Raw genomic sequence first — 14,052 nt, forward strand, 5'->3', positions numbered from 1 at the left:
CAAAAACTCAACGAGACGATTATGACAGTACTGACTAGCCTTTAACATGAAAATTCTGAATCAAATCACTTCCCCAATTATAAGGGTGTTCACACTTATTTTAGTTTAAGTATTGTTATTTTCTCCCTCAAAATGATTTCATATTGTTTCTCAATAGACATGTATAGATTAAAGGTGGATCAAGTTTTCATGATTCTTCTTAATATGAATTTTCTTTTTACATGATATTCACTGCACTATGAAATAATGAGAAAAAAAAAGTGCCGAAAGGTGAAATAAAGCATGAGGAAGAGGAAAAATGAATTGCATTATACTTATTTGTGAACATTAGAAGTCCGAAAATACAAAATTGATCATTGACTATTAACTTAGTAGCTAAATAAAGGCAGTCATTAATAACTAAATGGCAGACACTATAATATTAATCATTTTATTTTAATCATAGAAGTCAGATAAAGGTTTCTGAGTCTTTTAAGATCTCTAAAAATTTCAAGCTGGCTTTAGACTGTAGGACTGAGCGTGTTAAAGGGAACCAAACATCAGGATTTTTGTATGTAAGGTAAAGCCAGTGCAGTACTGGCACTATGAGGCACAGGCTGTACATACCATTAGTGGGCAGCTCGGGTGTTTAGGCTGTGAAATCCAAGTTTATGAAGTTTGAAAATTCATCCACTTTTTGATTGACGTGTGCACCTCTCCAGATAATATCCGGGCGGGTTATGCACATGATTCCCGCCCCCTGAATGTGGCTGCGGGGAATGTGGGTGCTGCGGTGGAGCGGGTCATCGGGGGCACGAGCAGGCTGTAGCAGCCTGCCGTGACCACGTGGACCCGCTCATTTAATATGTACGCCCATCCCCCGCCCATCATCCCTCAGCGCTGAAGCAGGCACTGACAGGTGGGTGGGATGATGGGCAGGGGATAAACAGCCGACCCACATGATCACCCCTGGCAACTACGGCCTGGAGTGATCATGTGCGGCTGTATTCACTGCCCCCCACGCATCATCATCAGCGCGGGGAGCAGTGAATCAGTGTGCAGTACTCACCGTTCCCCTGCAGCATTGCTCGTTTTCCCATCTGTGTCAGCGGCAGCGCCGCTGAGTGGAGCCGTCCCCGTTCCCTTGCAGCATCGCGATCATCTCCTGTGTCTGTGCCGGCGGCTGGGTGGAGACTAGCGACGCGCACAGCGATGACGTCATCGCTGTGCACAGTTGTCCACACGCAGCCGCCGGCACAGACACAGGAGATGATCGCGATGCTGCAAGGGAACGGGGGCGGCTCCTCTCAGCGGTGCTGCCGCTGACACAGACTGGAGGACGAGCCATGCTGCACGGAGTGAGGTGAGGTGAGTATGAACGTTTATTTTTTTTTATCTGCTACAGGATGCGGCCATACACCAGGATGGGGGTATATTATGAGCAGGATGGGGTCACAGGAGCAGGATGGGGTCATATGAGCAGGTTGGGGTCATATGAGCAGGTTGGGGTCATATGAGCAGGTTGGGGTCATATGAGCAGGATGGGGTCATATGAGCAGGATGGGGTCATATGAGCAGGATGGGGTCATATGAGCAGGATGGGGTCATATGAGCAGGATGGGGTCATATGAGCAGGATGGGGTCATATGAGCAGGATGGGTTCATATGAGCAGGATGGGTTCATAGGAGCAGGATGGGTTCATAGGAGCAGGATGGGTTCATAGGAGCAGGATGGGTTCATAGGAGCAGGATGGGGTCATAGGAGCAGGATGGGGTCATAGGAGCAGGATGGGGTCATAGGAGCAGGATGGGGTCATAGGAGCAGGATGGGGTCATAGGAGCAGGATGGGGTCATAGGAGCAGGATGGGGTCATAGGAGCAGGATGGGGTCATAGGAGCAGGATGGGGTCATATTATGAGCAGGATGGGGGTATATTATGAGCAGGAAGGGGGTATATGCCATGATGGGTTATATAGCAGGATGCAGCCATATGCTAGTATATAGCAGGATGCGGCCATATGGCAGGATGACGGTATATAGCAGAATGAGGGACATATACTGTATATACAAGGCAGGAGAATCATTACCAGGATGCGGCCCCTTAGTAGAGAATTTGGGGACATTACCCCCATAACAGTGTCAGCAGCAGATCCTCGCCCCATAACAGTGTGTCATGAACACATTTTTTGCTTAAAATTTTATTTTCCTCCTCTAAAACCAGGGTGTGTCTTATGGTCCGGTGCATCTTATAGTCCGAAAAATACGGTAATAGTTATAGCAGGATAAGGCACAGCCACCGTGTAAAAGAAGTTGAGGTGCACTTGTAGGTTTCCACACCATATGTCCAGAGAATTAGGCTATGTGCCCACGCTGCGGATTTACCACGGATTTGCCGCGGATTTACCGCGGATTTGCCGAAAATCTGCAGCAGCGGCACTTCCAAGCCATTTCAATGGCATTTTGGAAATGATGTGCCCATGCTGCGGATTTTTCCGCGGCGGATTTGCCGCGGATTTTGATCCGAAAAAATCTGCAGCATGTCAATTATTGTTGCGGATTTTGTTGCGGATTTTTCCCATGCAAGTCAATGCAAGGTGTAAAATCCGCAAGAAATCCGCAGGTCTGTTCCCACAGGCTCTTTTTCCTGCGGATTTGGTGCGGATCTCGCAAACAAATCCGCAGGAAGTGATGTAGGATAGTTCAGGAAGAGGAGGTTTCACCATTTTGTAGTGGAGTAGTGGCAGTGTAGTCGTGTTGTGTCCGGACTCTGGATTGCCAGCTAAAAGCAGCTAGTTAGAGGCTGCTTGCTTTTAGCTGGCAAAACAGGATCCCAGGTCTTTTTTCACAATTCTTTTTTTAAAAAAAAAAAAATGTGCTCCGCTGTATTTTCACTGTCCAGCCCGATGCAAGCAAGCAACTGAGGGCTGTGCTTCTCAGCGGGATAAGGCTGAAGCATTCTCTGCCTCTCCCGCTGAGAAAAACAGTCCTCAGCTGCCCCTGAAAATGGCGGCTCCGTTGTGGAGCGCCATTCTCAGGTGCTGGACCGAGGCTCATCCAGCTGCCCTGATGCATTTGGCTGGCTGGGTAATATAACGGGGTTAATGCCAGTTTTCTGCAAACTGGCACTAAGCCCGAGGTTCATAATGTCATGCCTGTGTAGACACGGCCATTATGAACCTCCGTTTGGTAATAAAGAAAAGAAAACACTTTTTTAAAAATTTAATTTGAAAGAAAAACACACACACATCCCTGATTGCCATCTTTATTACTCCCTGAATCCCCCGACGATAATCCATGACAGCTCCGATGTGCACCCGGCTGACCCGGGCACTGACGTCAGCCGGTAACAGCAGCCGTCAGTGTACGAGATGCTGCAAAGCTCTCTTCCGTCTGCTGGGACCGGCTGACGTCCGTGCCCGGGTCAGATGAGTGCACATCGGAGCCCGGCACATCAGCTGGTCGGTGTGCAGTCAGCTGACCCGCCCGCGCTCGCGAATTAAGTCAGCTGACGATGTGCAGTCATGTGACCCGGGCACGGACGTCAGCCGGTCCCAGCAGCCGTCAGTGTACGAGATGCTGCAAAGCTCTCTTCTGTCTGCTGGGACCGGCTGACGTCCGTGCCCGGGTCAGATGAGTGCACATCGGCCGACTATTCTGCTGTCGATGTGCACTCAGCTGACCCGCCCGCGCTCGCGAATTAAGTCAGTTGACCGGCTGACTTCTGTGCCCGGGTCAGCTGATGCTCTGAAGTCAGCTGACCCGAGCTCAGCTATGAACTGAGCTGACCCGGCCAGTGAGTTCTGCCGCTCCCAGCAGCCGGCAGAGAGCTTTCCTGTGATATTGTCCTGGATTAACCTCTGAGGCTTGGGAGTAATAAAGATGGCAATCAGGGATGTGTGTGTGTTTTTCTTTCAATTAAAATTTTTAATAAAGGTGTTGTGTTTTCTTTATTACCAAATGGAGGTTCATAATGGCCGTGTCTACACAGGCATGATATTATGAACCTCGGGCTTAGTGCCAGTTTGCAGAAAACTGGCATTAACCCCGTATTACCCAGCCAGCCAAATGCATCAGGGCAGCTGGATGAGCCTCGGTACAGCACCTGAGAATGGCGCTTCACAACGGAGCCGCCATTTTCAGGGGCAGCTGAGGACTGTTTTTCTCAGCGGGAGGGGCAGAAAATGCTTCAGCCTTATCCCGCTGAGAAGCACAGCCCTCAGTTGCTTGCTTGCATCGGGCTGGACAGTGAAAATACAGCGGAGCACATTTTTTTTTTTTTTTTTTAATAACAGTGAAAGGGAACATGGGACCACATTTTTTGGCTATAAGCTGCGGCCACCACCACTGGGTTATTATATACAGCCTGTTAGAATGTAAGAGCCCAGTGGTGTTGGCCGCAGCTTTTCTGTATAAGCACACTGTGAGACTGCTAACAAAATGGATAATGGAGAAGAAAGGAGGGTTGGGACAGGAAATGACATAAAGAGACTTTTTTTTTGCCTTCAAAACAGTCAAAGCTTTATTCAGAAACACATTGGACAAAATCCGCATCAAAATCCGCGTCAAATCCACGTCAAATCCACGTCAAATCCGCAGCTATGCTAAGGTGCGGATTCTGGGGGAAAGCTGCGGATTTTGAGGCAGAAAAATCCGCAGGTACATTCTACCGTGGACACATAGCCTTAGAAACAAGGCACTCTCAAATGGTGATACAAATGAAGAATTTATTCCATAAGTCTTAAAGCAACATGTGACGTTTCGGCCAGGTGGCCTTCATCAGACAACTTGTTATTAAGACTGTCAGGGTAATGGTAAAGGCAGTGGGTATCCACCGCATGCAGTATAGCCTGATGAAGGCCACCTAGCCGAAACGTCACATGTTGCTTTAAGACTTAAATTCTTCGGTTGTATCACCATTTGAGAGTGCTTTGTTTCTAATTCTCGGAGTGTGTTAATAGGGCTAATAGACCAGGTTTACGAGCAGTCTCAGAGATGGATGGGATTGACTTCTCACACTTGGGGCTCATTCACATAACCGTTCAGTCTGTCCTGGTCAGTTCCTGTTGCGGACCCACGGACAGACCATCTTTTCAATGTCTTTTGTGTAGGATCGGATGGCACACAGAAGCACTTCCGTGTGCATCCAATCCTACAAAAAAAACACATCAGATGCCGTATGTCCGCTCCGTTATTATGGAACATGTCCTATTCTGTTCTGTAATAACAGACCGTGACTCAATACAAGTCAATGGGCCCACAAAATCCCCGGAAGCCGCACGGAAGCACTTCTGTGTGACCTCAGTCGGGTGCTCGTGCAGTCTGTGTCTCGCTCTTGCTCCAGCCCCGCCGCTGCTCGAACTGCAGTGTGTCCGCATATGCTCACACTGCAATGTCAGCATATGCCCGCACTGCAGTGAGAGCAGCCGTGGGGATGATGAGCTTTGCCGTCAGAAGGTTAGTAAAGTTCATGACCTGTGGTGATGAACTTCTGCACTCCTGACGTCAGCGCTCGTCACTGATAGCCGCATTCTCACATCACCTTTCGCGGGTAGCCCGAGACTGTGACTAGCGGTGACGTTACAGGCCGCTCGCGAGAGGTGATCTGAGAACGCGGCGTGCATAGAACTGAGTGACAAGCACTGATGTCAGGAGTGCAGCGGCTTCCATCACCGCAGGTAATGCACCTAGCTAACCTCCTGAAGTCAGCGCTGACCATGCCCTGCAGTGACCTGGGCTGACCTGTTCATGTTAGCTCAGGTCACTGCGCTGCTCTCCCAGCCAATGGGGAACATTCTGTTCTTTATTGACTGGAACAGTGAGTATGGATCTTCGTGGGACCCCCTTATTGGATTACGCCGGACCCAGATTTGTTTTTTCTTTTCAATAAATTGGTGAAAGAGGGAAAAATTGTCTTTTTTTTTTATTACTGACTGGGTTACTGATGTCTGGTATCTGATAGACGCTGTGACATCAGTAACCCCAGGGCTTGATGCCAGGTGACATTACACATCTGGTATCAACCCCATATATTACCCCGTTTACCACCGCACCACGGCATTGGGATGAGCTAGGATTGGCACATCTAATGGATGAGCCACATCTGGAACGGCTGCGGCCTGCTATTCTTAGGCTGGGGAGGGTCGAAGAACCGTGGACCTCCCGAGTCTGAGAATACCAGACCACAGCTGTCCGCTTTACCTTCGCTGGTGATCCAATTTGGGGGGGACTCCACATTTTTTGTTTTAAATTATTTATTTAATTTAAAAGAACAGTGTGAGGTGCCCTCTGTTTTGGATTACCAGCCAAGGTGAAGCTGCCAGCTGTGGTCTGCAGGCTGCAGCCGTCTGCTTTACCCGAGCTGGCTACAAAAATAGGGGGACCCTACGTCGGTTTTTTTTCTTTTTTTGTTTGTTTTTTTAATTATTTTTATTTTTTGGCTAAATACAATGTTTAAGAACCCTTTAGTGCCACATGAAAGGCACTAAAGGGTGCAAGATTACAAAATGCTGGGGAGTGGGACATTGTCTTTCTCATCTATCTGTCCCTCTACCTAGCCCTCTACCTAGTTGCTTCCGTGTTTTGCGGTTCGCCAAAAAATTGAAGTCACATGGATGACACACGGCCCGTATATGGAATGGAACGGATGTCACACGGATGCATCCGTGAAAAAAAAAAAGGACCGTGTTTTGCGGACCGAAAAAACGGAACTGTTATGTGAATGTAGCATTACCCAAACTGGGGTGTGTTACTTCAAGTAAAATGGAGACCTGAAGTTTCAGAGTCTCTGTGTGTGGAGTGTGCAAAACCTCCAGTAGTGTTACTCATGTTAAAGAGCTAGACACTATCCTGAGCGGATGGACCCAGCAACTACCCTATGAACGTATTTTGTGTTACCGTTCTTTACTAAGTAAATATATTTCTATAGGTGCTGTTGACATGAATTTCTCACCAGTTGTTAGTAACAAAAAAATCTACACAGGCGAAGAAATCAAGCCATAGACGTCCACAAATTTAGTGATCTATAATGAGAAATGACTCCGGTTTAAAGGATTGAACACGCTTACTGAAATTTCTTTAATCCTTCTTACAAAAGCCTTTGTTGGTGATGATAGCTTCAAGACAGCTCCTATATAAACAAACGAGTCACATGCAGTGCTTGATTAGGATTTTGGGTCATTACTCCACACAAACACTCTTCAACTCCTGAAGATTCCATGAGCTCCTTCTATGAATTCTGAACTTTAGTTGATTGTTCCACAACATTTAGATAAGACAAACATTGAACGTGCTGGAACATGCTTTTTGTTTAGCAATGGAGTATTGCGTGGTGAGTGTGCATACAGGTCATGAGAGTTTAGTGCATTAGTTATTGTTTTCTGTACAACAATTGTGCCTGCTGATTGTAGGTCTCCACAGGTGGTCCTTGGCTGTTGGACAACTTTTCTCATAATTCTCTTCACTCCTCTGTTTTGAAATCGTGTGGGGAAACCTAGTTGTGGACAGTTTATAGTGAAATTATGCTCTTTCCATTTCCGGATTATGGCCCCAACAGTGCTCACTGGAACCTTCAGTAGTTTTAGAACATTTTCTGTTACCAATGCCATAATGTTTTACAACAATAAGGTTTTGAGTCAACTCACTGTTTTTACCCATCATGATTTGTTTCTTATGTGGCACCTTGTTAATGAGACACCTTTTTTATAGGCCATCAGTTGAACCAGCTGATATTATTTTTCAGTAAACAGCAGGATTGCTTTCCACTTACTGATGGATTTCAGCTGGTTTCATGGCTTTCCACGGTTAGGACTCCTTTCTTTCTTCATGTGTTCAATATTTTTTCCTTGTGCCATTTGATGTTAGTACACACAACGTAATTTATGGACATCTATGGTTTGATTTATTTAAAGGTTTGGATTGGATGGGTTGTCCCTTACATCTTGGCACGATTCATGTCAATTGTATGTTTAGTAATCTATTTCATTAGAAAATGGATATATTTGTATGAAACTGGAGACACTCGCTCTGTGCATTCTCTGAGAAAGGCTACAATAAAAAAATAATCCAGCTGCGCAAAGGAAAAGATCAGGAATACCTATGTATTAGTAAGTGCTACGATGCCCTGCCCCCAATATGTTTACTAAAGTGAAGTGGATAACTCCTATTAAAGTTTTATTACAGTATAAAATACTAAACTATAGATTGTCTACTTTAGCATAACTTTTTTTTCTTTTTTCTGTGAGAATTCTGTATTTTAGTTTGTCAGATTAGTATTCTAATTTCATAATGTTTTTTGCTTGGCAAGGCTAGATCTCATATAATCTTCTTCTGCCAAGTAAATGTAGGTGGATGAAAAATGCTTATGACGCAAGTTATTAAAACAAATTGATTTTTTATTTGATTATAATTTTTTTTTTTTCCTCAAGCAACAAAAGTCACCAAAGATAAGGACTTCATCGCCTTCAAACTATTTGCTAAGCTGGACTCTTTCAGTATAAATATGTGGGATGAGAGCCGTCATATTGCTGAAATCAAAATATTAGGTATGTTTGCAATCCTATGAGCTGTGTGATACCAGCTTGTTAAGAAAAAAAATTGCCATTTTTTTCTGTCTAAATAGAAAGTATACAATTTTTTTTACATTATCTAATAATTTCTGAGAGATAAAATGTTATAAAATGCTTAACTCATTTTTATCATGATACATTATTTTTAGTTATTACCCCTTGACTTTAGCTTCAATTAAAAAAAAATATCTTTGTGTCAATTATACAAAAATTGCAATGAAGTAAAATCAGGTGACAACTCGGTGTTGGTGTTCATGAAGGTATTGTACCCTCAAGGTAGGGTGCATGATAGCAATGATCACTTGGTCAGATCCCAGGAAAGACTGCTTTAAAAATCTCAAAAAAAAATTAAATCATAACTTTTTTAATATTAACTTACAATACCTACATCATTTGTAGATATTTTCATTTTTATTTTTTTTTGTTGTTTAAAGAAAAACTCCCACGGCTTAGGCGTTGCAGAACATTTTTTGGACCCTACCCTAATAGCTGTGGATGTTTCTACAAGCTGAAATTGAAGGATCTATTTTAATTTTTCTTTAATGCTGGAGTTCTATCACATTTGTATATTTTGGATTGACACTAACAATCCTAGTGATGGATGTTGTTAAAGGGGTTGTTCACCAACAAAGTTAATTTTAATCAATAGATATTGGAATAATAATAATTTCCACAATTGGATGTGTTTTAAAAAAAAAATGTTCCTGTGCTGAGATAATATTATATATGTGTCCCTGCTATGTACTGTGTAATGGCCGTGTCTGACCGTACAGGGACATGGTCTGATTATAAAACAACTCCTGGGCTGGGGAGGAAGTATACAGACATTACAGCACGGATCACAAATAACACTCTTGAGTTAAGATTTTTGTAAAAACAGGCAGGGAAATGTTTTACCTCCCAAAACAAATTATTTGCGATCCTAGTAAGTAATAGGACTAATTTCGGTTTATCTTTTTGGTAATTTTGATTTCTAATTGTGTTTTATCATTAAAATCAGCTTAGTCCACTGTATCCAGCTTAGAAAGCCCCATAAAAGAAATCCTGCTGCAGTAAGAAATGGGAACGATTCCCCCATTTTTCTGTGGATTTACATGAAATCCCAGTAAAATCATACATAGGAGACTTCCTTCTTCAAGACTGTTTTTTAGTTAGAATTATGATATATTCACTTGACTAAACTCAGTTTTGTCATGCTGTTAGTTGAAAGGGGATCTAGGTTTTCTTCTTCGCAATCTGAGAGCATCCAATATATAGGCACACTCTGATTCCAGTGATGTGTCACTTAGGGGTACTTCACACACAGCGAGATCGCTACTGAGATCGCTGCTGAGTCACGTTTTTTGTGACCTCATTAGCGATCTCGCTGCGTGTGACACTGAGTAGCGATCTGGCCCCTGCTGTGAGATCGCTGCTCGTTACACACAGCCCTGGTTCGTTTTTTTATTGTTGCTCTCCCGCTGATAAGCACACATCGCTGTGTGTGACAGCGAGAGAGCAACAATCCTGAATGTGCAGGGAGCAGGAGCCAGCGTCTGACAGCCTGCGGTAAGCTGTAACCAAGGTAAACATCGGGTAATCAAGGTGGTTACCCGATATTTACCTTCGTTACCAGCCTCCGCAGCTCTCATGCTGCCAGTGCCGGCTCCTGCTCCCTGCACACGCTAAGTTAAGCAGTGTGCGCTGGTAACTAAGGTAAACATCGGGTAACCATACCCGATGTTTACCTTAGTTACCAGTGTCCGCAGCTTTCAGACGCCGGCTCTGTGCAAGCGCAGCGTCGCTTGCACGTCGCTGCTGGCTGGGGGCTGGTCGCTGGTGAGATCGGCCTGTTTGACAGCTCACCAGCGACCATGTAGCGACGCAGCAGCGATCCTGACCAGGTCAGATCGCTGGTCGGATTGCTGCTGCGTCGCTAAAGTGTGACGGTACCCTTACTGGGCTTCTTAGGGGTGCTTCACATACAGCGAGCTCGCTGCCGAGATCGCTGCTGAGTCACGCTTTTTGTGACGCAGCAGTGACCTCATTAGCGATCTCGCTGTGTGTGACACTGAGCAGCGATCTGGCCCCTGCTGCGAGATCGCTGCTCGTTACATACAGCCCTGGTTCGTTTTCTTCAAAGGCGCTCTCCCACTGTGACACACAGATCGCTGTGTGTGACAGCGAGAGAGCGACGAATGAAGCGAGCAGGGGAGCAGGAGCCGGCGTCCGGCAGCTGCGGTAAGCTCTATCCAAGATAAACATCGGGTAACCAAGGTGGTTACCCGATATTTACCTTAGTTACCAGCCTCCGCAGCTCTCACGCTGCCTGTGCTGCCGGCTCCGGCTCTCTGCACATGTAGCTGCATTACACATCGGGTAATTAACCCGATGTGTACTGTAGCTAGGAGAGCAAAGCTAAGCGGTGTGCGCTGGTAACTAATGTAAACATCGGGTAACCATACCCGATGTTTACCTTAGTTACCAGTGTCCGCAGCTTCCAGACGCCGGCTCCGTGCAAGCGCAGGGTCGCTTGCACATCGCTGCTGGCTGGGGGCTGGTCACTGGTCGCTGGTGAGATCTGCCTGTTTGACAGCTCACCAGCGACCATGTAGCGATGCAGCAGCGATCCTGACCAGGTCAGATCGCTGGTCGGATCGCTGCTGCATCGCTAAAGTGTGAAGGCACCCTTAGTGTAGTTTTCTTAAAATCTCTTATCAGCAGATTATCACTAAAGGACTACTTTTTTTCATGCTAGGCAGTACAACACCACCACCACTGATTTGATTGGCAGTTTTCCTTGTACACTGTGCATTAGCAGAAAGCTGCCAATCCGTGGTGTGGAGGGGATTATACGGAGCTCATCGTCAGATCTGGTAGGTCTGCATCAGATAAAACCGTTTTTAATCAAAACTACAGCAACCAGCAAAGTGACACATCGCTGGAATCAGTCTGTCTTTACATCATACTGCTCTCAGGCGGGGAAGCAAAACCTGCTGACGGATTCTGTTTAATGTTCTCATGCCATTATCTGCTAATAAAGTAACAATAGGTGACTCACAGAAAGCCTAACAATAGTGCCTGCCACCTTTTCATTAATGTCTTCCATTCATTTTCTGCAGCTAATGCTCTACGTGTCGAGTGTTAAATTTGGCAGAAAAAAAGTTAGTCCCATCATATAATACTGTGGATTATTGCTGCCATAATTAGTTGTTTGCTTGGCATTTTGTTTAATTTAACATTTCTCCTCTTTCCAGGCCTAGACTCCTCTATTTTCCTGGAATCCAGCCAGATAGAAGTGTTTGCCAGGTTGAAGGATATTGTTGTCAATGACGTCAATCCAAAAACCATTCACAAAAAGGTGAATATGTTATTGGAAAGATGCACTTAATACATCTTTTTTTAGTTATCACATCCATGCTCAGTTATACTACATATGAAATGTTAAAGGAGAACAAAAATAAAAAGAATCATCCCAGCAATTGCATCCCTAAACTTTGCCATTTTTTTATTCACTTTTTACCCTGCTACTTCTTAAGACTGAGAAATAGATAAATAAATCCTTTGTTTTGTGTCCCAGACACTCATCCTCCCCCCTCCATTTATCTATCTTTAGTGTCCACACTTTGTGGTTGGAAGGTAACTGTCTGGAGCTGAAGCCTTCCCTACTTCACCCCTTATGCAGTAGAATAAATTATCACATCACCTGCCCCCTTGGCTATGAGGACAGGTTTTGGCTAGATATTAGCGGAGCATTGAACTGATCAGAAGGATAATAAAATCCTATGCAGTCTGTACGATTTTTACTACATTGACTGGTTAAAGGTTCATGCTTTAATATGCGTCAGTATGATGGATTGTGTACACGGGCAGAATTTTACTATGAGGAAATATATCTATCCATCTATTTATCTATATCTATCTATATATAATATAGGTTCAGCTCACCTTTTAAGCAACCATGGCCGATTTTGATAATCAGTGCACGGACAGTCAGCGGACCGGTTTCCCGGAAGCTTGAGCAATAGAAGGAGGTTTAATCCAGCACATAGAATTTGATTATCCAGTCCCAATTATTTTTTATGGAGTCTTGATCAAATTTAAATACATTTATTGGTGTATATAAAAAATTCCATTATGAAAACAATGGCGTCTTACGCGTTTCAAGGTCTATCCAAGCTCTTACTCCTAGCTATGAGTAAGAACTCGGATAGAGCTTGAAACGCATAAGACGCCATTGTTTTTAGAATGGAATTTTTTATATACACCAATAAATGTTTTGAATTTTATTAAGACTCCAGAAAAAATTATTGGGACTGGATAATCAAATTCTAAGTGCTGGATTAAACCTCCTTCTATTGTTCAAGATTTTTACTATAACAAACAATAAGGTAATTGGTGTTAATTTAAAGTCCCTTTCTCACAGTCCAATACAAACCTTATGGTGACTGAACAATCAATTTATAGATCGTTCTTTCACCATACAGCATGCATGTTGTCGGTGCAAATGCCCTGTTTGCAATCAAAGATGTGTAATATGTATAGTCCCCCAATAACAGTCAGTGAATGTTCATTCATCAGTTGATCATCAGTCTGTTGAAAAGAGCCAATGCTTAGGACTGAGGGAAACGCCTATTTGTCTAATGTAGCAGTAAGGAACCTTGTAAAAGAAGTAGTAATAGCAGTGTAACCGGATGGTTAACTATAAAGGGATTTTTTAATTGTTTGGTCAATAGCTGCTTCATATTTATTCCCTGCTTTTAATCACTTGGTTACGGTATTTATTTACCCTGATCTTGCTATTTTTGTTTTAGCTGCACCTAAAGTTTTACATAATAAGCATGACATAGTCTTCTTATTTGTAGGCTGTATGCATCATGGAAGATGAAGTTTTCAATTTCAATTTGACTCTCTACCTGGATGCTACGCAAGGAGATTCCTACAAAGATGTGTCCAAGGTGGATGGGAAGGTGTCCCTGAGAGTTGGCTGCATTAGAATAGTTTTCCTGAACAAATTCCTTACTTCGCTAATGGTGAGAAGTACAGTAGATACGTTTATTTGGATATTGGACCCTTGCAATACTGCCTGTGTTCCTTGTCATTTTCCAGTCTTTCTCTTCTGCTGATGGGCCATTGGTGGATGACAGCCTTCTTCCGCCCAAGCTAAAAATGCAGCAGGGCAGGAGGGAATGTTGAGTCCACTGGCTGACTGTGTGCTTTTTTTTGTTTTAAAACTTCCATGGGCACATTTTAACATAACAAAATATAGTAGACAACACTATTAACCTTGGCAAGCTGGGGAGTAGAAAAAAAAAATTTTCAAGCAATTTTTAGAGGTTCTGTTGATAATGCATAGATTGTGAAATTCTGTCTAAACACATTAATAGCATCTCGCACTTGTCTGTGTTGCTAAAATTGCAAACGCAGTTCATCCTGTCGGTGTTTCTTTGTCGCTCTATTGGGAGACCCAGACAATTGAGACCCAGACAATTGGGTGTATAGGCTATGCCTCCGGAGGCTGCACAAAGT

General features: G+C 44.1%; 1 protein-coding gene across 4 annotated transcripts in view; it reads left to right on the forward strand.

Moving 5' to 3' along the window:
- The window catches only part of VPS13C (vacuolar protein sorting 13 homolog C), a 492,503-nt gene that overhangs the window by 242,248 nt on the left and 236,203 nt on the right, over positions 1 to 14,052 (forward strand). For all 4 annotated transcript variants that reach the window (XM_075345525.1, XM_075345526.1, XM_075345527.1 and 1 more), the window contains 3 exons: positions 8,404 to 8,520; positions 11,781 to 11,884; positions 13,389 to 13,556. In XM_075345525.1, coding sequence (XP_075201640.1) covers positions 8,404 to 8,520; positions 11,781 to 11,884; positions 13,389 to 13,556 — 389 coding nt within the window. The remainder of the gene's footprint in view (positions 1 to 8,403; positions 8,521 to 11,780; positions 11,885 to 13,388; positions 13,557 to 14,052) is intronic.

The sequence above is a fragment of the Anomaloglossus baeobatrachus genome, chromosome 4 (genome assembly GCF_048569485.1).
Source record: "Anomaloglossus baeobatrachus isolate aAnoBae1 chromosome 4, aAnoBae1.hap1, whole genome shotgun sequence".
In the NCBI taxonomy this organism is placed as follows: domain Eukaryota; kingdom Metazoa; phylum Chordata; class Amphibia; order Anura; family Aromobatidae; genus Anomaloglossus; species Anomaloglossus baeobatrachus.